A 20788-nucleotide genomic window follows, 5' to 3' on the forward strand; every position below is an offset into this window, starting at 1 on the left:
TTGCTGGTGTCAACACAGCACCACTTCCTGTGTTTGCCTTCTGAACAGCGAAGAAGAATTGGCTTCCGATTTGCTAGCAGAAATAACTTGGGTCTTGTTTTAGAACATGGTCATGGATAGGTACTAGAGTGCGGATCGGGCCGCATTTTTCTGTCCGAGCCTGGCCCGAGTCCGACAGAGCAGTAACCGAACCCGACCCGAGCCCGACAAGCATTAAGATATTTATGTCCGAGCCCGATCCCGATCCCAGCCCGACACAGTTAAAATCTCATTTTGTAGCAGTTTTAAACTTTTCTGGAAAGTTTTCTACTACTCTTTGCTCAATGACTCTTTAGACCCGGGGTGCCCAACACTGTTCCTGGAGATTTACCATCCTGGAAAGTTCATCCTGGAAACCCTGATCAAACACACCTGAACCAGCTAATTAATCTCTTAGGTAGTACTTAAAAATTACAGACAGCTGTGTTAGAGCAGGACTGGAACTAAAGTCTGCAGGTAGATCTCCAGGAACAGGGTTGGGCACCCCTGCTCTAGACTTCTTTGCTAGTCTTAAGTCAGTTCCAGTCCAATCTTGCCTAGTCGTGTCCTGTGTTCATACCTGCACTCTGCCCAGTCATCCTGCTGCCTGCATTTATCGATCTGTCACTGACAGTGGGATAAAGCCTGTAGTTTGGGGACAGTGCTTGGCTCACTCCACCTGCCCACAGCCTGGACTTATATTTGTGGCACCCAAGACTTACATTTACGTTCATTTTCACCAGAGTCCCTATCCAGCTCTGCACCTGTCAAGCACGGCCGGAAGAAGTTTTCTTTTTGTGGATAGTTCACCCAAAAATGGAAATTGTGTCATTAATTTTTCACCCTTGTGTTTTTCTAAACCCGTACGATCTTAGTTCATCTTTGAAACACAAATTAGGATATTTTCGATTAAATCCAAGATCTTTCTGACCTGCCATAGACATCAAGGGTCTTCCCTAATTGAAACATTAAAATAGTCAGTGTAACATCAGTGGTTCAATGGAAAATTTATGAAGCTATGAGAATACTATCTGTGAACAAAGAAAACAAAAATAATGACTTAAGTGATTTCTCCTCTCCGAGAGTTCCACAAAGCATGCAGAACACGCATTTGATGCACTTGTAGATTTATAAAATTACGGTTAAACCACTGATGTCACATGGACTATTTTAATAATGTCTTCGCTACGTTTCTGTGCCTTGACACCTAAATAATTATCTGTTCCCTATCTTTATATAGCACTTTGTAAAATATAAATTGTTTCAAAGCAGCTATGTAAATAAAAGAGAGAACCATCCGCACAGCATGTGTGAGTGGTAAGTGGAAGAGAAAAACATCTCTCGTTGTGATGTATTTTGGTTTTTATTGCATAACCAACAACAGAATAATTTAGAATACCCTAGAACACATGAGTCGCAACAGGCAGGGAGACAGGGGGAACACATGATTGACTGAGAGGCAGATTTTGATCTTGGCTTATCTCCAACGTGAGCTGCAGCTTCCTCTTCCTTCCCGGGCAATCAGGAATGCTGCTGCATTTTTGCAGACAGGATTCTGGATGGGCAAGGACCCTGCTGTTAAGGGAAGGCCCGACGGCTCCTGCTCCGTCCATCGTCCAAAGGCAAGGGCTGGCCATGATCTGGATGATGAGTGCAAATGAGAATGCATGGGAGGGTGGGGCGGCTTTATAGCCCTGGATTGCTTTTGAGTCTCATTGAAGCCCTCTGAGAAGGATTCCACCTAGCTGCTAAAGAGGCATTGAGGAGCGTTAATCGAAAATGGTCTGTCATTAATGGAATTTTTTTTCGTTAGTGATGGAAAAATCTGAAGGCTGCCAGTCACTTTGACAGGAGATACAACAATCTATTTCCAGCAACCATTTCTTGCTTGAATTTTCTAATGAAATTGACATAAGTTGAAATCTGAGACTTTGTTTCATGTCAAAAGTAGCACAAAGCTTATTTATTGTGATTAATTGGATGGAAGGCGTACTTTGTTATGTTCATTCATCAACTGACTGACTGAGACCCAGATAGCACACGTACGTCTGCAACATGTCTGTTAAAGATCTCTTCATCTGGAAAGCATCTGCTGCGTACAAACATCTGTAAGATGTTAGTTTTACATATATTCTAATTCATAAACATCTTAAAGACGTCCAATAGACGCATTGCAGATGAGCAAACTACGTCTGACTCTTGCAGATGTAAATGCAGACATCAAACAGACGTCTCCAAGATGTACGTGTGCTATCCTATCAGGGGATTTATGAATCGATATTGATCATAAAAATGACAATGTATTAAAATTGCTGTCACTCCGGGGTGTGATGTTGAACATGAAAACTATATTCTCTCCCAGTGTTTATGAAGCAAGTCCATATGGAAGCAGTTTTCCCTGATCTTTCTTCATCGTCATCTTTGAAGAGAAAATTATAGTTGAGTTAAACAGACACAATGCACAATTCCTGGAGATGTGGCACTGATTTACGCCTGTTTCGGTTAATGTGAAAAGAACACTCTAACACGACAATTTAATACTGTCACCAAGTTGTAGATAACACCAGCAGTGCTATTTTATTAACTTATAATGTTAAGATAATACCAACACTGTATTTTACGCTGTTTTGGAAATATATAACATTCATCATTTTTCAGAATTCGAAATATCGTTTGGATCGAGCTCAGTTAGACTGATTGATATGTTTACCTGACAGCTTCTCAGATTACTAAAGAACTATTTGGGTGTATGTATACGTAGCCAGTGATGGCACACTTCTTTCCAATTATTACATGATCCCTAAGAATTGTCCTGTCTGTGAAACTCATTCCATACTGACATCTAAATCAGTTCTTTCTTGACATGAATCCTCAAATGCTTATTAAGGTTTGCTCTACGTCCAAAACACTTTCCACACTGATCACATGTGAACAGTTTCTCTCCAGTGTGTATGACCATGTGAATCTTAATAGCTGCTTTTCGTGTAAAGCTCTTCCCACACACTTTGCAGGTATGACGATTTTCTCCAGAGTGAACTCTCATGTGAGTCTTGAAGCTTGCTTTATGGACGAAAATTTTCCCACACTGATCACACGTGTGAAGATTTTCTCCAGTGTGAATTCTCATGTGTTTTTTAATGTTTGAGCTTTTGGTGAAACACTTTCCACACTGTTGGCAGGCGTAGGGTTTCTCCCCAGTGTGGACTCTCATGTGACTCATAAGGTTCCCTGATTGAGTGAAACTCTTTCCACACTGTTGACAGGTGAAAGGCTTCTCTCCAGTATGAATTCTCATGTGGCTTATGAGGCTCCCTGCGTCACTGAAACTCTTTCCACACTGTAGGCAAATGTAGGGTTTCTCCCCAGTGTGGAGTCTCATGTGTCTAATAAGGTTCCCTGTTTGATTGAAACTCTTTCCACACTGAGGGCAAGTGAAAGGCCTTTCTCCAGTGTGAATTCTCATGTGGTCTTCAAGGATTCTTTTTTCACGGAAACTCTTTCCACACTGATGGCAAGTGTTCGATTTGGCCTTCTGGGCTCTTTTTCGTGAGGAAGACTTTTCAGTCTTTGTGGATTTTTTTCCTGTTATAAGATCATGAAGTTTGTCATACTGATCCTCCTCCTCCTCCATTTCATTCAGTTCTTGACTCTCCTCTTTCAGTGGTATTGGGTCTATGAGGGAACAAAAGAAATTCACTATTAAATATACTATTAAAAAAAAACTATTCATTCTTGGAATTTCTTTGCCATTTACCATGTACTTCAATTTACTGTGTTTTAAGGAAAACAGGCACACTTAGCTTGGTGGGATTAATTGTTATATTTAAAGGGAATTGTGATGGAATCACTGTAAAGAGAATTCAGAGATATTGATACATTTTACCAAAAAAAAATTATTGATATTAACATTCAAGTCACAAATAATCATTCACAAACACACCTAGAAACCTATGATTTTACTTGTCAAAGTCACAGACATCATCTTTTTGACCATTAATCTTGGGTTTTCATTCTGCTCACATTATTACTGATTCACTCTGAGATCCTACAACCCGTACGTAAAGATCCATGAAGAGTTTACGTTTTGGGTCATAAAAGAACACTCCACTTTTTTTTGGAAATAGGCTCATTCTCCAACTCCCCCCGAGTCAATAAGTTGAGTTTTACCATTTTGAAATCCATTCAGCCGTTCTCCTGTTCTGGCGATATCACTTTTAGCATAGCTTAGCATAGATCATTGAATCCTATTAGACCAATAGCATCACGTTCAAAAATGACCAACAAATTTCGATATTTGTCCCATTTAAAACTTGTCTCTTCTGTAGTTATATCCTGTACTAATACCGGCGGAAAATGTAAAGCTGCGATTTTCTAGGCCGATAAGATTAGGAACTACACTTCCATTCTGGCGTAATAGTCAAGGAAGTTTGCTGGAGCAACATGGCAGAAGCAGGCGCAGTAATATCACACAGCTCATGTGCAAATGCTAACCTAGCTGGGAACTAATTTCAGGTGCTGTGTGATATTATTCCGCCTGATGCGTCCATGTTATGGCAGCAAACTTCCTTGACTATTACGCCGGAATGGAAGTGTAGTTCCTAATCTTATCGGCCTAGAAAATCGCAGCTTTACATTTTCCGCCGGTCTTAGTACATGATATAACTACAGAAGAGTCAAGTTTTAAATAGGACAAATATTGAAACTTGTTAGTCATTTTTGAAGGCGATGCTATTGGTCTCATAGGATTCAATGATCTATGCTAAGCTATGCTAAAAGTGATATCGCCAGAACAGGAGAACGGCTGAATGGATTTCAAAACGGTAAAAGTCAACTTATTAACTCGGGGGGAGTTGGAGAATGAGCCTATTTCCAAAAAAAGTGGAGTGTTCCTTTAACTTGAAGAAGATCCCACACGTGTGTTGCTACATGATGTTCAGGAGAAAAAACACTCATCCTAGATCAACTTCTGATGCTACTTTTACAACTGATGCTGCGTTACATGGAAGAAATTAGGTTCCTTCGTCTTTCGACTATTAGCTTTGATTTGATCTGTTTGTCTCACAGTTTGATGTAAGTAATCTATTAGGGGCCGTTCACATGTAGCGTCTTTTGCGCATGCATAATGGAAGCGACGCGGTCGCGAGTCGCGACACGCTCGTTTTTTCCAGGCAGGTTCCGCACCGCATCGAGATAAAAACATCTCAACTTTTCAGAATGCCGCAAGCGCACCGCAGGTCATGTGACATGAACCAACAAATCAGCTCCCTCACGTTTTTCCGTTACATTGAAACCTCAGCAGAAACATGGAGGAGCAGCTCATCATTGTGGTCCAGGGATTTCCTGAACTTTATGATTTGTCAAGCCCCCATTGTTTTGATGCTAATAGAAGAAACAATGCATGGAGATGCATAGGCTTGGAGCTAGAGCGCAGCTGATGGTTGCTTAGAAACGGCAGACGCTTCCGGAGCGCAAGCGCCAGAGCGCTTTGTTGATAAGGAAGAAAGTGGCGCGCCTAGCGTTTTCCACGCGTTTTTAGGAGCGACATGTGAACGGCCCCTTATGCAGCAATTTGTTATAAACTTACTGCCCATGTTATTTGCTCTCTAAATATCTTTAAATGAAGAACAAATGTAGACAGCATGCAGTAACTCTGTCAAGCTGTGTTGAATATTGTTATATTCAGTTTTTTTTCTGCCTGGGAATTTGTTAAAAGTTTTTTTCACAATAACACCATTACAGTGAGTGCTTTTAAGGATCGGGGTTAAATCATTTATACACAACAAAAGTAAAGTTTATCTATCATATTTCATGGCTTTCTTTACATATTTGTTTTTACTATATAGTGTTGCATAATTAGTTGAAAGTAAGTTTTTAATATCATTCATTTCTGTAGAGCTGGACATTTCAACAAGGATCAAATGACTGAGTGTAGCTTTGAGAACAAAAACCAACCTGTTTGTTCCTCAGTATCTTCATGTTTGACACTGAATGCTTCTTCACTCTTCATGTCTTCACTCTCTTTAATAAGCGCCATCTTTATAACAGTGTGTCACATGGATCTCAGTTGCTTCACCAGGAGTTTTTCTGTGTGTTTGGACACTTTGTCTTGTTTAAGATGAGATAATTTTAAAAAAAGAGTAAATTATTCTCAAAAATAAAAGCAAACTTGATCTGGGAGTCAGTCAGAGCAGTCACAATAATAAATAATGAACTAAAACGTCTTTAAGATGTTTACGTCTAATAAACGTCTATTTGACATCTAATAGGAAACTTCCTATAGACGTATTACAGATAAGCAAATACTCTAATGAAGATGTCTTGCAGATGGCAAAATATACACTTAACATTTATTGATTTATGATTTATATTTAGCATTAAGTGGGTTGTAGATCACATTTAATACTACAACTACACTTAATAAAAATGCCATTACACGTTTGTTGTTCTCGTTGCATTTACGCTGTTTTAAGCAGCAGGTGTCGTCGTTGCGTGGTGCTATGAGTGCTTCAAAATAGGAAATCGTTTTTTGCAAACAAATGATTCAATTGACTCGGAGTTTCGAAGCTCCGTTTCTGCCTCATGACTTGCTGAATTCGTGTTGAGGTAATGCACGAAATAGGACCGAAATGAGACGGACCATTTCTGTGTAGATGCGCAATACTCACATAAAATGACGTTCATAAATGTTAGCTAAACCATTATACAATATTACAATCAATAATAATTAGGCTATTTTACATCGCTTGTAAAAACCTATGCGATTGTCTGAACGTTTAGCGACCTACAAGCTTAAAAACACAAACCTTTCTTCAGCCGAATCACAAACCGATGAAGAAACGCGGCTCAGACCTACGACGTCACATCACCGGACCATAATAAAAGTCTCAGTCAAAGTCACATACGTATAAGGTAAATTCGGGATGAAATACATATTAAAATACATGTTGACAAATGAAATGCTGAAAGTATTAAGAACTACTAATGAAAGGCACAAATGTAATGTTTGGGTGCAGAAACCATTTAGACCAGGGTTAAATCAGATTACAATGTAATGATATGTTAAAAAAGTAGCAATTCATAAAGCAAAGTTCACACATGTGTCAATACGTAAATGGATATGAATCAGTGTTTTTTTTTTTTTTTTTTGTAATATTAATGTCATAAAGTTCATTTTACTATAAAAATGCCAGATAATTGGAATTATGTTTAACAATCTTTTAAAAACCAGTAGATAAAGCAATGAAAATATTAAATCCAACTTGAATGAGCAGGAGCATGAATTTATTTATTATAAATAATAACAATAAATGTGACTACAAAACTAGTCATGAGGGTCATTTTTTAAAAATTGAGATATATACATCATTTAAAGGCTGGATAAATAAACTTTCTATTGATGTATGGTTTGTTAGGATAGGAGAATATTTGGTCGAGACACAACTATTTGAAAACCTAGAATCTGAAGTTGTGAAAAAAAATATTGAGAAAATAGCCTTTAAAGTTGTCCATATTAAGTTCTTAGCAATGCATATTACTAATCAAAAATTAAGTTTTTAAATATTTACAGTAGGAAATGAACAAAATATCTTCGTGATCTTTACCTCATATCCTAATGACTTTTTGGCATAAACGAAAAAACGATTTACAAGAAACGCATTACAAGTAACGCGAGTTACGTAATCAGACTAGCAAAGTTCAGTTACATTAAGTAACATTAAGTTTTCATTACGAGTAACGCCAGTTTTTTTGTTTCCTTTATTAATTTAATCCAATTTTATTAACCAATGTCTTTGCTGCTGGCCTTTGTTGATCCAATTCAACCGAATTAATAGGCAAAACTTACTTTAAACTAACTAACATTCATTTTTCTCATTGCTGAAAAGGAAAACTTCCTTTTCCTACAGTTCTACTGTACAGATGTGAATTTACTTTTCCTTTAGTCTTAGGCTTATTTATTTCACTTCTTGGTGTGAAAGGGGTTTTACATTTGCTTGTTGAAAACTTTTTATATCAAAATCAAACAAGCAAGCCATGCCCAGGTTTAAAAAGTAACGCAAAAGTAATGTAACGCATTACTTTCCATAAAAAGTTACTAAGTAACCTAATTAGTTACTTTTTTTTAGAGAGTAACACAATATTGTAATGCATTACTTTTAAAAGTAACTTTCCCCAACACTGGGTACAAATATACTTGTGCTACTTATTACTGGTTTTGTGGTGCAGGGTCACATAGCCACAAGCCTTTGAGAAGAATATGAGTGAGGCTATAATAATTTTGCTGCCCGAATCAGGAAAACCTTAGCCTAGAATCTAGACGCGCCCCTAGCGGCAGCAAATTACATTTGCTTCCAAGGTCAGTCTAGTTACTCTCAATTCACTTAAATTTCCGAAAAATCCAAGATGTACCGGGCCAATCACGAGTCGGTGGGCGGGCTTAACATGATGACGACTGACCTGCGACCATAAGTTCCGTCAGACATGAATTCCTGGTTCCGTGAATTAAGCGTGGAAAACTGAACAGTATTTATATAATTTTTTACTTTTGATACACAGCCACGTCCATGTGTCCTGAGCAGGAGCTCGTTACATCTGAACGCGCTGTGGTGTAGAATACGCAAACACCGGAAGCGATCTCATTGTTTACACAGCACAAGAGATTGTGGATATAGCGGCTATTCAAAATGGTAATTACTTGCGCTTGTCCTGGTTGTTCAAACCCATTTAAAGCTGAAAAAGATTACGTTTGGTTGCGCAAACTCATCCTGGACTTTTTTTTTTACATATTTCCCCTTTCGGTGTTTGCGTATACTACATCAAAGCGCGTTCACATGTAACGAGTCGAATCATAGATATGCTAAACTCGTGCTCATGACAGATGGACGTGGATGTGTATCAAAGGTAAAAAGAAAATTATATAAATACTGTTCATGTTCTTGCAAAAACCGATCGTTTCGTGTCTTAGGACATCAATGTATCGTCACGAGCCGCAGGGTGTAATTTGGATTTGTCTGTGCATGTTTTTGTTTACTTTTGAAGGTTTAGTGCCCATCTATGTCTATTATTTAGCTGACAGACTGCACAGTGCACTGATTTTTGTTAAAAATCTTCGTCGCTCTGACTACGTCACCTGACCGACTACGTCTCTGATTGGTTGTAGCGCTATCCTATTGCGTGGCGAGGAGTTTGAAAGACAACCGTTTATCCCACCCCTCCGGTTGAGCCCTGTCTATGGAGAGTGCCCAGACCCTACATTTATGTGGGTCTGGCTTGCCAGGCTAGGAAAACCTAATAATAAATGTGAAAATATGCACCCTTTAAGTCTACTAAATTGGGATACAAAAATGCTGTGTAAAATTTTAGCAAGAAGATTAGAAAATGTATTATCATACTTCCTAAAGAATGCTCAAAATGGTTTTGTGTTGAATAGACAAGGATGCCACAATGTTAGAAGGGAACTTTATATTTTGTACAACCAGAGGGGAAGAAAAGACACTGTCGCTAGATGTCGAAAAGGCATTTGACAGAGTGGGATGGGAGAACTACTGTAAATGGGTCAAACTGTTACCTAAAAATCCTATAGCGGAGGTCCTAACAAATAGTATAGTGTCAAAGGAATTTAAATGGTTAGTTCACCCAAAAATGAAAATTACCCCATTATTTTCTCACCCTCAAGCCATCCTAGGCGCATATGACTTTCTTCTTTAAGACAAATCCAATTACACTCATATTAAAAAATGTCCTGGCTCTTTCGAGCTTTATCATGGCAATAGGTGGGTGTTTCTCCGCAACAGGTCGAAAACTCCATGGTCTTCAAATTAAAGGACAGGGAAGAACGTACGTATCTTATTCAATCTTAGATTCTCCCCAGAATATAAAGGCAATACATCAAATTTATTTCAAATTTTATTTGGTTAAAGTGGATTTCATTAAAGGTCCGTGACTAAAGAATTACAATGAGTGTGAGTTTGAAACTGCCGATTTTGACCGTCTACATAAAAATATTTGATTAAAATGGTTAAAATATTTTCTAAATGTTAATTAAATGTGATTTACATTTCCCCAGGTTATCTTTATTAAAATTGGCAGTATTGTCTGTGCTAAAATGTAATTAAACACAAGTTAACTATTAGGCTACTAGTAGATGTCAATGATTGGAAATTGATTTCTAAACATGATCCCATAATTTATACGTCTTTATTTATACCCATCCTCGGTCAGCTGGAGATACATATTAGTTCATTAATATTTATAAAAAAAAACAAATGAATCTAAGATATTGAGGTTGTTTCTTGATATTTTATATTATTTTGATTTATATGATCAAACAATAAATTGTCTCATGGTTTTAATTTCTTCAGTTTTCTACAGGCATAACTGGATATTGTAGATATTTTCTCAGAACTATCATAACATGTAGTTATGTATTTCTACCCCTGTAATGGATATACTTCTAGAGTTTCTAATAATCAGGTTGCTGTTTAAATGACCAAAAAAAACAACAACAACAACCTTAACATCATTTATGGGTAGATGAGGAGTAATATCTGAGTATGAGTTACTGCTATGATTTTTCGCAAGTTAGCAAGACTTTTATTTTGTAGTGTAGTGATATGACATCATAAGGCTGCGCCATGCTCCTGCATCTGAGATTTGGCTGCAGAAAGGTATGTGTTTATAATAATTTAAACTGTATAATTTAAAGCAACCCATGTTTTAGGTTTTTTTGAACAATGTGAAATAGCTTTCTTGTTTAGTTATGTGAGTAACAGAAACTGTGTGTCTTGTTTTGCTCCCTTTTTTGTAAGAGAGCTAGATTACTGGCAAACAGTAATCCGTTACTGATTTCAAATTACATGACAAAAACTTTAGTAACATAATCTATTACATTACATTTCACATTTTAGGTAATATAATCTGCTTACTCTTAGATTATTTTTTAATTACTTTTAATCTAACTCGTACCATATTGACATAAAGATACAAAGAGTAAGAAAATATATTCAATTTGTTGTTATTAACAACATGAAGTGCAGTAAACCTTGCATTATGTCAATGTCAGAGATTGTGATAATTATTAAAATGTTTATTTTAAAATCTCACAGGTACTAAGTAAATATATTAGGTGAATAGATGAGATTAGATGACAAAAAAGTTTCTTTGAATTTGTGCATTTAATGTGTTTGAAAGACAAAAGCCTTCCAAAGACAGAAATATATGGTTAACCTACAGAGTGATAAAAATGAAATAATTTTTTTGTACGTTAATGATCAAATGCTGTTTGTCCACAGAACTTGAAGACTTTCTTAACGATATAAGCATCGACTATTATAGCAAAGAAAGTGTAAAAGATAAAAAATAGGAATTAGGGAGAATCAATAAATTCTGAATATATTTATATTGTGTATACAAAATATATAATAATGCAATCCATAAAAACATAACTAGTCTGATTACGAGTATTTTAAAATGCAATATAATCTAACTATAAGTACTTAATTTTTTAGAACCTGATTACGTAATCTAGATTATATGTAATCTGTTACTACCCAGTCACTGCCATGATGAGAGAAACCGTTTTTCAAGTCAACTGACTCAAGTCAACTGAATCAGACACCTGCTCCTTAAAACAGTGTAAATGCAATGAGAACAAGAAACAAAAACGCGTAATGATGACAACTACAAACCAACTGCAAATGTATTCATGAAAGTTTAATCTATTAAATTTAATCCACAAGAATCAATAAATAAGGGCAATCCACACAAAGCCGGAGCTTTCACTATTTTTTTTTCCCCATACAAAACAAAATGTTTATGTATACAGCTAAATGTGTCTCTGTGGACGGGGCCTAAATGTCTGTATAATCTGTGTCCTTTCATCAGTTTGTATTGTTAGTTTTGAGGGTTTGTTTGCATCTTAAGACCATTAACTCTCACTCTGACTGACTCTCTTACCAGTGCGCCGACTACTAAACTAGGGAGCTGATTGAGGCACACCCCGAAAAGCAACTGAGATCCACGTGACACTATTATAAAGATGGCGTTTATCAAAGAGGAGAGTGAAGACATGAAGATAGAAGAAGCATTCAGAGTCAAACATGAAGATACTGAGGAACAAACAGGTTGGTATTCATTTTTAAAGCTGACCTCACTCATAATCTTAATGTCCAGCCCTACAGAAATGTATGAGATTTTTGAAAAAATGTCATAATTTAGGTGGTTTTATTTAGTTTACTTGGTTTATTTGAACATTTTTTTATTATTATTATTACGTCACGTGTTAAAATATGAAAAATTACAGAATTAAGAGAAATAAAAGTAGTAGCCTAAACAAAATATTTTATGTAACATTTTAGCTAAACTGAATTGGAAAGAAATTGCCCTTTATTCAAGAAGTACGAATTTTTAAAGCAATATGTGAAGGAAAAACATTGGGCTGCAGTGGGACAGTCATCTATAAATGCTTTATACTGTATTAAAAATGTGGGGAAAGCTTCTTTTTTTTTTAATTCAGAGCATCATGAAATTCTAAGGTTGAAAATATTATCATACCTGAACATAGTGTAAATACCAGTAAATTTTAATTAAACTGAGCGATAAATAAGTCATATGGTGCATTTAGGTAAAGGTGAGTACAGGACCATGTTCCACTAAGCTTTAAGGGTGTGTTCACACTTGTGGTTTGGTTTGTTTTGTTTATTTGGTCCAGACCAAAAAGGAAAATGATTAATTTGGTCCTGGTCCAATTAGCGTTCACACCGACATTAACAATGAACCTTAAGATAACGGACCTAAAGGCAAAGTGGTATGTTCACAACCTGATTGTTCAGGTTAATTTATGTATATTTTGTGATGGAACTCACCAAACACTCCAAACAAATGTAAAAGGTGCCTTCGACTCAAAGCGGTGCTGAGCAGAATAATCAGTAAATGGGTTCTTTGATGTCATACACCCACATCGACGCTTTAAAGGCCGGGACACACCAAGCCGACGATCGGCCGTCTGGCCTCGTCGGGCAGTTGGTGGGCGTCGGTGAAGCTCTCTCGTCGGCTTTTGTCGGGCTTGCGTCGGCCAAAGTTTGCTCGATTCGACATGTTGAATCGGCGTTGAGCTTGTCGGGGCTGTTCAGACATGAATCAGAGCGTGTGGAGGACTTAGACGTGAAGTGACGTAACAAGCAAAGGAACGAGTCAAGATGGGAAACGGCTCGCTGTCATAATTTCGCAATTCGAAACCAACTATGGCTGTGTGGAAGAAGCTATTGAAGGCGAGCTGATCAATTTGATCCAAGACCTGCCAGCGCTGTACGACGTAACGGAAAACACTATGCAAAACGTGCGGCGGTTCTTCCTGGTTCTCTTCTTGGAATGAAAATACATACTACTGCCATCTGCAGGTACGCCACGATATATCTCCTTACGCATGCGCAGAAAGCACCTTCTAGTTTGTAGTCTGGTTTCGTCAGTTCAGTGTGTTCGAGCTCAGTTTAATTGCCCAGACGCCCGCAGACGCAGCCGACTAGAGGCGACAAGACGGTCGGCTTTCGTCGGCGCCAGTTGGTTGGCGTCGGGTTGGTGTGTCCCGGGCTTTAGATGAATACACCTAATGCCATCTGCTGGACTAAGCACGCTAATTGTTATATATGATTTTATTTTCACCACCTGCAAACTCACAAAGAGCTTATTAAAGGCACTTTAGCGCCTTGTTGCTCCACCTTTGCCCTTTGCTCATTTTGTTTTAGATACAGCGCTTGTTTCCTTTGTGTAATCATGTCACATAGCATTGCATTACTTCCTGTTTTTGGTTTGTTTGGAAGTTTTTGGTCTGTGTTTCGTTCAGTTGAACTGCACCAGAGTTCATTTGGAAGTGGACCGAGACACTTAAAAAGATGGGTCTTGGCCCGCTTCCAAATTAAAGTTTGGAGTGTTCGGTGAGTTCCGTCCCAAAATATACATAATTCAACCCGAACAATCAGGTTATGAACATATCACATATCACTTTGCCTTTAGGTCCATTATCTTTAGGTTCATTGTCAATGCCAGTGTGAATGCTAAATGGACCAGGACCAAATGTATACTTTTCCTTTTTGGTCTGGACCAAATAAACTAAACAAACCTTTAAAGCTTAGTGGAACACGGTCCTGTACTCACCTTGGGCCCGTTTCAATAAGAGGGTTCAACCAACTCTGAGTTTAAACTTGAACTGTGAGTTGAGTTACCCTGAGATAGGAAACTCTGTGCACCAGGGTTCCGATGGCAGTGTTCACACTTGGTCAAATGAACCGCACAATCGCAATGGCAAGTTTGTTTTAATTGAACCAAACATGACAGTGTGAACACACATCCTGCATCTTGCTCTCTAATTGGCTGTGCCATTTTCAATCAAAACACATCACAGTGCAGGACTGTGAGTCACCAACAGGTCCAGATATTTTGTACGCCAAATATTTCACAGGAAGAAGTGCTTCTCTCAGATTGTGTCTTTGTTAACACACACACACACTACACAACTGTCACTCACCTGAATGAGAACTGTTTTGCCAATTTCAGCCATCTGTCAGCAATGACCACAAAACTGTTGGCGAATGAAAATCATACTTGAGTTTGAAGAAGCTATCAATAATCAAACACACTTGAACAATCAAACACAAGTCTTCAGGATTGCTTGAAAATTACAGGCAGGTGTGTTTAATAAGGGTTGGAATGGACCTTTGCAGAACAATATTAGATAGAGATAGAATATTGAGAAGAGTTTCTGAGAGCAACTTAGTGCATGTAGGATCTAGAATACATGTGGTTGGTTTTGATGCTTTACATGAAAAAATGTTTTATATATGTTGTTCTGTGCAATTTAAACTGGTTATTTGTCTTTTTCACCTTAGATCTAATGGCGCTAAAGGAGGAGAATCAAGAACTGAAAGAAGAAGAACATGAAGATTGCTATGAAAAAACATTTTTCTATAACTGTGAAAAATCTTTTAGTTGCTCACAGACTGAAAATACTTTGTCACCAAAAAGAGATCAAAAAAATGGAACTAGAAGTCTTTTCACCTGCCAACAGTGTGGAAAGAGTTATACTCAAAAAGGAAGTCTTAAAGTCCACATGAGGGTTCACACAGGAGAAAAGCCCTACACGTGCAAACAGTGTGGAAAGAATTTCAATCGACAAGCAAGCCTTAAATTACACATGAGAACTCACACAGGAGAGAAGCCTTACACATGCCAACAGTGTGGAAACAGTTTCAGTCGACAAGCAAGCCTTAAAAGGCACATGAGAGTTCACACAGGAGAAAAGCTGTTTACTTGCCAGCAGTGTGGAAAGAAAATCAGTCAAAAATCACACCTTATTATTCACATGAGGATTCACACTGGAGAAAACCCATTCACCTGCCAACAGTGTGGAAAAAGTTTCAGTCGAAAAGTAAACCTGAACGCTCACATGAGAGTTCACACTGGAGAAAGACCTCACACCTGCCAACAGTGTGGAAAGAGTTTTACTGAAAAAGGAAGTCTTAATGCCCACATTAGAATTCACACTGGAGAAAAACCATTTGTATGTGGTCTGTGTGGAACGAGTTTTAGATTTAGAGGAGCCTTTAATGACCACATGAAGATTCACAGTGGAGAGAGGCTTTATATGTCTTCTGTGTGAAAGGAGTTCACATATAATAGAGACATGAAGAGTGTGAAAAGAGGTTTACAAAAAGGAGCAATTCCAAAAACCACCTGCTTATTCATTCTAGATGAACCTGATTTAATTATGTTAAGTGTCACAAAAACAAAATCAGATACATATGGAAAGTCATGCATATGGGAGACCCTATTCTTTTTTTTTTTTTTTGTGGACAGAGTTTTAAAATGGTTCTGAATGTGCCCCAAATTTAGATGCCCCAGGTTACTACAAGAACCCACCATGTTCATCGCAGGTGGCCACATTCAGATAGTTAATTTGCATTCTTATCCTCTTTAAACTTTAAATTGAAGCTTTAAATCGTCTTTTGCCATGTTTATATGAATGCATGTGGCCACACCCATCAATCTTCTTTTTTTTAAGTTATATTTTTGGGGCTTTTTCATGCCTTTAATGGACAGGACAGTAGAGAGATGACAGGAAATCAATGGGCAGAGAGAGGGGAGCAGGATTGGCAAAGGACCTCGAGGCGGGAATCGAACTCGGGTCGCTGTGAGCACAGTTGAACTATATGTCAGCGCACTAACCACAAGGCTTTCATGTGTCTTCCAGGTATTTCAAATTACTTCTGGAGCTGGAGTGACTGTCATGTTCTTGGTAACCACTCTTACCAAGGCCTTTCTCCCCTGATTGCTCAATTGGGCTGAACAACCAGCCCAACGAAGAGTCCTTGTTGTTCTAAACTTCTTCCATTAAAGAATTATGGAGGCTGCTGTGCTCTTCAATATTCAATGCAAAGAATATTTTTGTAACCTTCTCTTGATCTGTGCCTGGACACAGTTCTGTCTCTGTACTTTCCAAGAGAGAAACTTCCCGTCTGTGTCTGATTATGCCATTTGGTTTAGGTGTGGCTTCTTAATCAACCTCATTTGCTCCACTACTTAAGTCTGTTCAGTGTATATCGGTTTAGTGTATGTTATCCAGTCTTAATGTTACCTGTTTGTGACTACCTGATGTGAATTACCCTTATGTGGATGTATTAAATACTGTTTACCATTATCTTCTAAGTATTTGTGCATTTCTCTTACACCACACTGACAGAAGACCGTATTCCTCATTTGTTTTGGTTTTTTATCAGTATTTCTGTTTGGTTTCTATGGATCATCCCATATTAATCCTCCTCCTCCTCCTGCTGGAGCAGGGAGAGCACTCTCTGGGACCACATGGAAGACTTTGCCAATGAAACCCAGTACCTGGCAAATGGCCTCATCAAGTTTTACCATGCTGGACTACCATGAGTATCCCTTGTCCCTCTGGCTTTGTCAGGCTCCTCCTTTCCTCTGGCTCAATCTTCTTCCTCTGTCCACCATGGCCTTCTGGATCCCTGCCTCTGCCTCGGTCGCTGGACCCATCTGCCCCGCCTTGGCCCTCTGAATCCTCTGCGACTCCCTGGCTCATCAGCTCTCCACTTTGGGCTCCACCCACACTTCCTCCCTCCGTCTGCCTCCACTGTGGGTCGTCTTCATGGCTGAAGCCTCGATCCTGTCTGGCTCCTCCTGTTCCAAGTCCCTTCTGTCTTCCTCCTGGCTCCTCCCTGCATCCTCTCCATCCAGGACTCTGTTCATCGCTCTCCTCCTGGGGACCTGTTTTCCTCCTGAACCTCCACCATCCAACATCCTCATCTTTGTCCTCCTCTTAAGTCCCCCTCCACCCCAGCCTTTGTTTCCTGTGGCGCAATATCACGCCTTCTGGGAGGAGGGCAAAATGTCACACCTTATAGACTTGTAGTTGTGTTTTTGTTCTTACGTGTTCCCTGAACTAGTTTCCAGTCCGTGTATGATTATGTCATTCGGTTCAGGTGTGTCTTTAACCTCATTTGCTTCACTACTTAAATCCAAGTCTGTTTAGTGTATGTTGTCCGGTCTTAAAGATACCTGTGTGTTTACACTTTTTTACCTGATGTGGATTAACCTTATGTGGATGTATTAAAGACTGATTACTGTTATCTTCTTCATATCATATCTACACTGCACAGTGAAAGATTTCTCACAATATCTGTATTTATTTATTTATAGAATATTTTATAGAACAGCACCAAAGTACAGTAAGTGCAGAACTGTGTACGCAGTAGGGGTTGCACAGACTACTCAATCAACTAGGCATATCAAGTGTGTGGAAATATTTTTCTAAAGATGAAGCCACTCCTTCGAATATTCCCTTTCGATCACAAAATATGTTTTAGAAAATTTACATCAATATATTTTATATTATATATTAACATGTTTTTAAGATACTGAAAAAAGCACAAATGTCAGGGCATGTCAAAACGTCTTCAGAGCCCCAAAACACCCTCAGACCCCAAAGGGTTAATAATGGCCTGATTTAGTGCGAGGAAGAGCCGCATGCAGCAGAAGGTAGGTTCGCTGAATGAATCTGCCCTCTCGTTTTTGAATTTAACACTAGAAATTAATTTGCCAGATTAATATTAATATGCCAGACCCAACAATGCAGAAGAGCTGAAGGCCACTATCACAGCAACCTGGGCTCTCATTACACCTGAGCAGTGCCACAGACTGATCGACTCCATGCCACGCCGCATTGCTGCAGTAATTCAGGCAAAAGGAGCCCCAACTAAGTATTGAGTGCTGTACATGCTCATACTTTTCATGTTCATACTTTTCAGTTGGCCAAGATTTCTAAAAATCCTTTCTTTGTACTGGTCTTAAAGGGGTCATCTGAAGATGCAGAGGAAAACGTTACTTTCACTTCTAAAAAGGAAAGCGCGATCCGTTCTGAATATGCCTCTGTGTTTATGCAAATCATTCCTGATGCAGCTTCACCCACAGTAGAAGTGAGTATAAAGATTTTGGTAACACTTTACAATAAGGTTCATTAGTTAAACATTAGTTTATGTATTAGGTAAAGGTTGTATCAGCGATTTCTAGCCTAAAACATAAAGTGTCAATTTCAGCTGACCTTTCTTCACGATCCGCTCGCTGCCTGCCCCATAAATTGTCTGTGAAAAAAACGCGTCTCTCTGGTCAACCAATCAGCGTCAGGGGTTTGGTGTTGTGGACTTTCCTACTGGTGCTGGGATGTGAGGGAGGCGGAGCGAAAGTCCACAACACCAAACCCCTGACGCTGATTGGTTGGAACACTGTTTGTTTATCTGTGGAAAGGTTGGTAGTGCCGATTGTTTTTTTGGCATATCTCGGACCCTAGGCTGACCAGAGAGACGCGTTTTTTTCACAGACAATTTATGGGGCAGGCAGCGAGCGGATCGTGAAGAAAGCTCAGCTGAATTTGACACTTTATGTTTCAGGCTAGAAATCGCTGATACAACCTTTAACATGAGCTAATAATGAACTACACAGCATTTATTCTTTGTTAATGTTAATTTCAACATTTATTAATACATTATTAAAATCTCGTTTACATTAATTAATGCAGTGTGAACTAACATGAAAACAATGAACAACTGTATTTTCGTTAACTAACATTACTAAAGATAAGTAAATACAGTAACAAATGTATTGCTCATGGTTAGTTCATGTTAGTTAATGAATTAACTAATTAACCTTATTGTATAGTGTTACCAAGATTTTTTATGCATCTTTGTGAATGGCCTTTTTTAATAATGTCTTAAACACTTGAAATATATCAGTCTGTTTGGAATGAATGTATACATTATACAAGTTTCACTTCTTGAATGTAATTAGTGAAATAAATCAACTTTTTGAAGATATTCTAATTATATGACCAGCACCTGTGTGTAAATATATATACATATATACAGTATATATGAGCAATATCACACTCGTAGACTTGAGATATGGCTGTATATCGGCACGGTTTTGATTCGCCGTAAGGTAATCACAGAGTGCCGATATACAGCCATATCTCAAGTCTACGAGTGTGATATTGCGTTTATACAACAGTTCGACGGCACAAGTGTGTAAATACATAAACAGAATAACAACGGAGTGTCTTTAAAAGCCCTTTTTTGTGCAAACTATTCCTTCCGCCACAAATTCAAATCAAAGTTTGACGGTTGATCAGCTGAGCATAAGCTTCTTCGTTACTAATTCCAAAACGTCACTTTAGAACTAGTAACGAAGGAATGTTGAGTTGCTTCATTGAAAGCCTATTGTATTACTGCATTAAAACCTCACTGTATCATGTTTGAGTATTATGAGAGAGAGATAGACTGAGCGAGTGATTAACGTACCTGCATCTGATAGAGCATTCATTATTCATATCCATGATGATATGACATTAGTTTGAATGTTTACTGAAGAAAGCGTTTAAATCTGTTCATCTGTTAAGGGTGCTTTTGCTGCTCAGTGCATTTATCGCTGTGGCAAACTGTTGTTGAAGCTAAAAATAACTTCCGCTTAACTTTTCATTTTAAAAGTCCCAAAGTCACTAATAACTGCTCACTCATAACACGGTCTCTTGTCGCCATCTAAAGGCGTTACAATGTAACGTTAACTAAATTCACCATCGTTTCTCATTACTAAATACTATTATTAAATACATTATTTAAAATATAGTTTATATACATTTTTATTTATTGAGTAATAATATTTTAATAAACAATAACAACAAAAACAGGCATCAAAAAAGTTGCTATGCAATTCAGTTAAGAGTAAAGGCAGCATTCAGCATTGAATTTACATAAACTTACATGCTAAATGAATTATCTTCTTCTCTGGAACAAATAAAAGATTAATAAGATCAAAGACTGCCCGTTGATTAACCCATAATGAATTACATGTCATGTGTAACCACTACAGAGAGCAGAGCCAGCGGTAAATTCCGAAGATCTGGCCGTGGTGAGAGCGCTCTCGAGCGGATTGATGAGTGCAGAATGCTCCCTGGCGATATGGCTCTCGCACGTCCGAAAACGACGAAGCAAATTTTCAAACAGACGTTATCTTTATTAACAAACTGCATATTTGAACTGCATATACCTCACACTGCTCATAAGACAGTTACAAGACTGCTTTACACACTTACAAGCTCTGTTGCACTATATTGTTTACATGGTTTGCACTCTCTGCACTTACTTGTATATTGTATTTTTCATTTTATATATTATATGTTTATTTGTATTTTTTAAATTCTACCTTTGTATTTAAT

At 38.1% G+C, this 20788-nt stretch overlaps 2 protein-coding genes across 2 annotated transcripts in view; one reads left to right on the plus strand and one right to left on the minus strand.

The window, feature by feature from the left end:
• Positions 1 to 2569: 2569 nt before the first annotated feature.
• Positions 2570 to 20788, minus strand: part of LOC141333898 (uncharacterized) — a 28138-nt gene continuing 9919 nt past the window's right edge. Inside the window, exon 4 of the mRNA XM_073839058.1 lies at positions 2570 to 3533. Within this exon, the coding sequence (XP_073695159.1) occupies positions 2861 to 3533 (673 nt within the window). The 3' untranslated portion in view covers positions 2570 to 2860. The remainder of the gene's footprint in view (positions 3534 to 20788) is intronic.
• Positions 11980 to 16705, plus strand: LOC141333883 (uncharacterized). Its single transcript, XM_073839041.1, has 2 exons — positions 11980 to 12137; positions 14898 to 16705. Exons 1-2 carry the CDS (start codon positions 12053 to 12055, stop codon positions 15665 to 15667), a joined length of 855 nt encoding a protein of 284 aa, XP_073695142.1. The 5' UTR covers positions 11980 to 12052; the 3' UTR covers positions 15668 to 16705.

The sequence above is a fragment of the Garra rufa genome, chromosome 4 (genome assembly GCF_049309525.1).
Source record: "Garra rufa chromosome 4, GarRuf1.0, whole genome shotgun sequence".
NCBI classification, from domain to species: domain Eukaryota; kingdom Metazoa; phylum Chordata; class Actinopteri; order Cypriniformes; family Cyprinidae; genus Garra; species Garra rufa.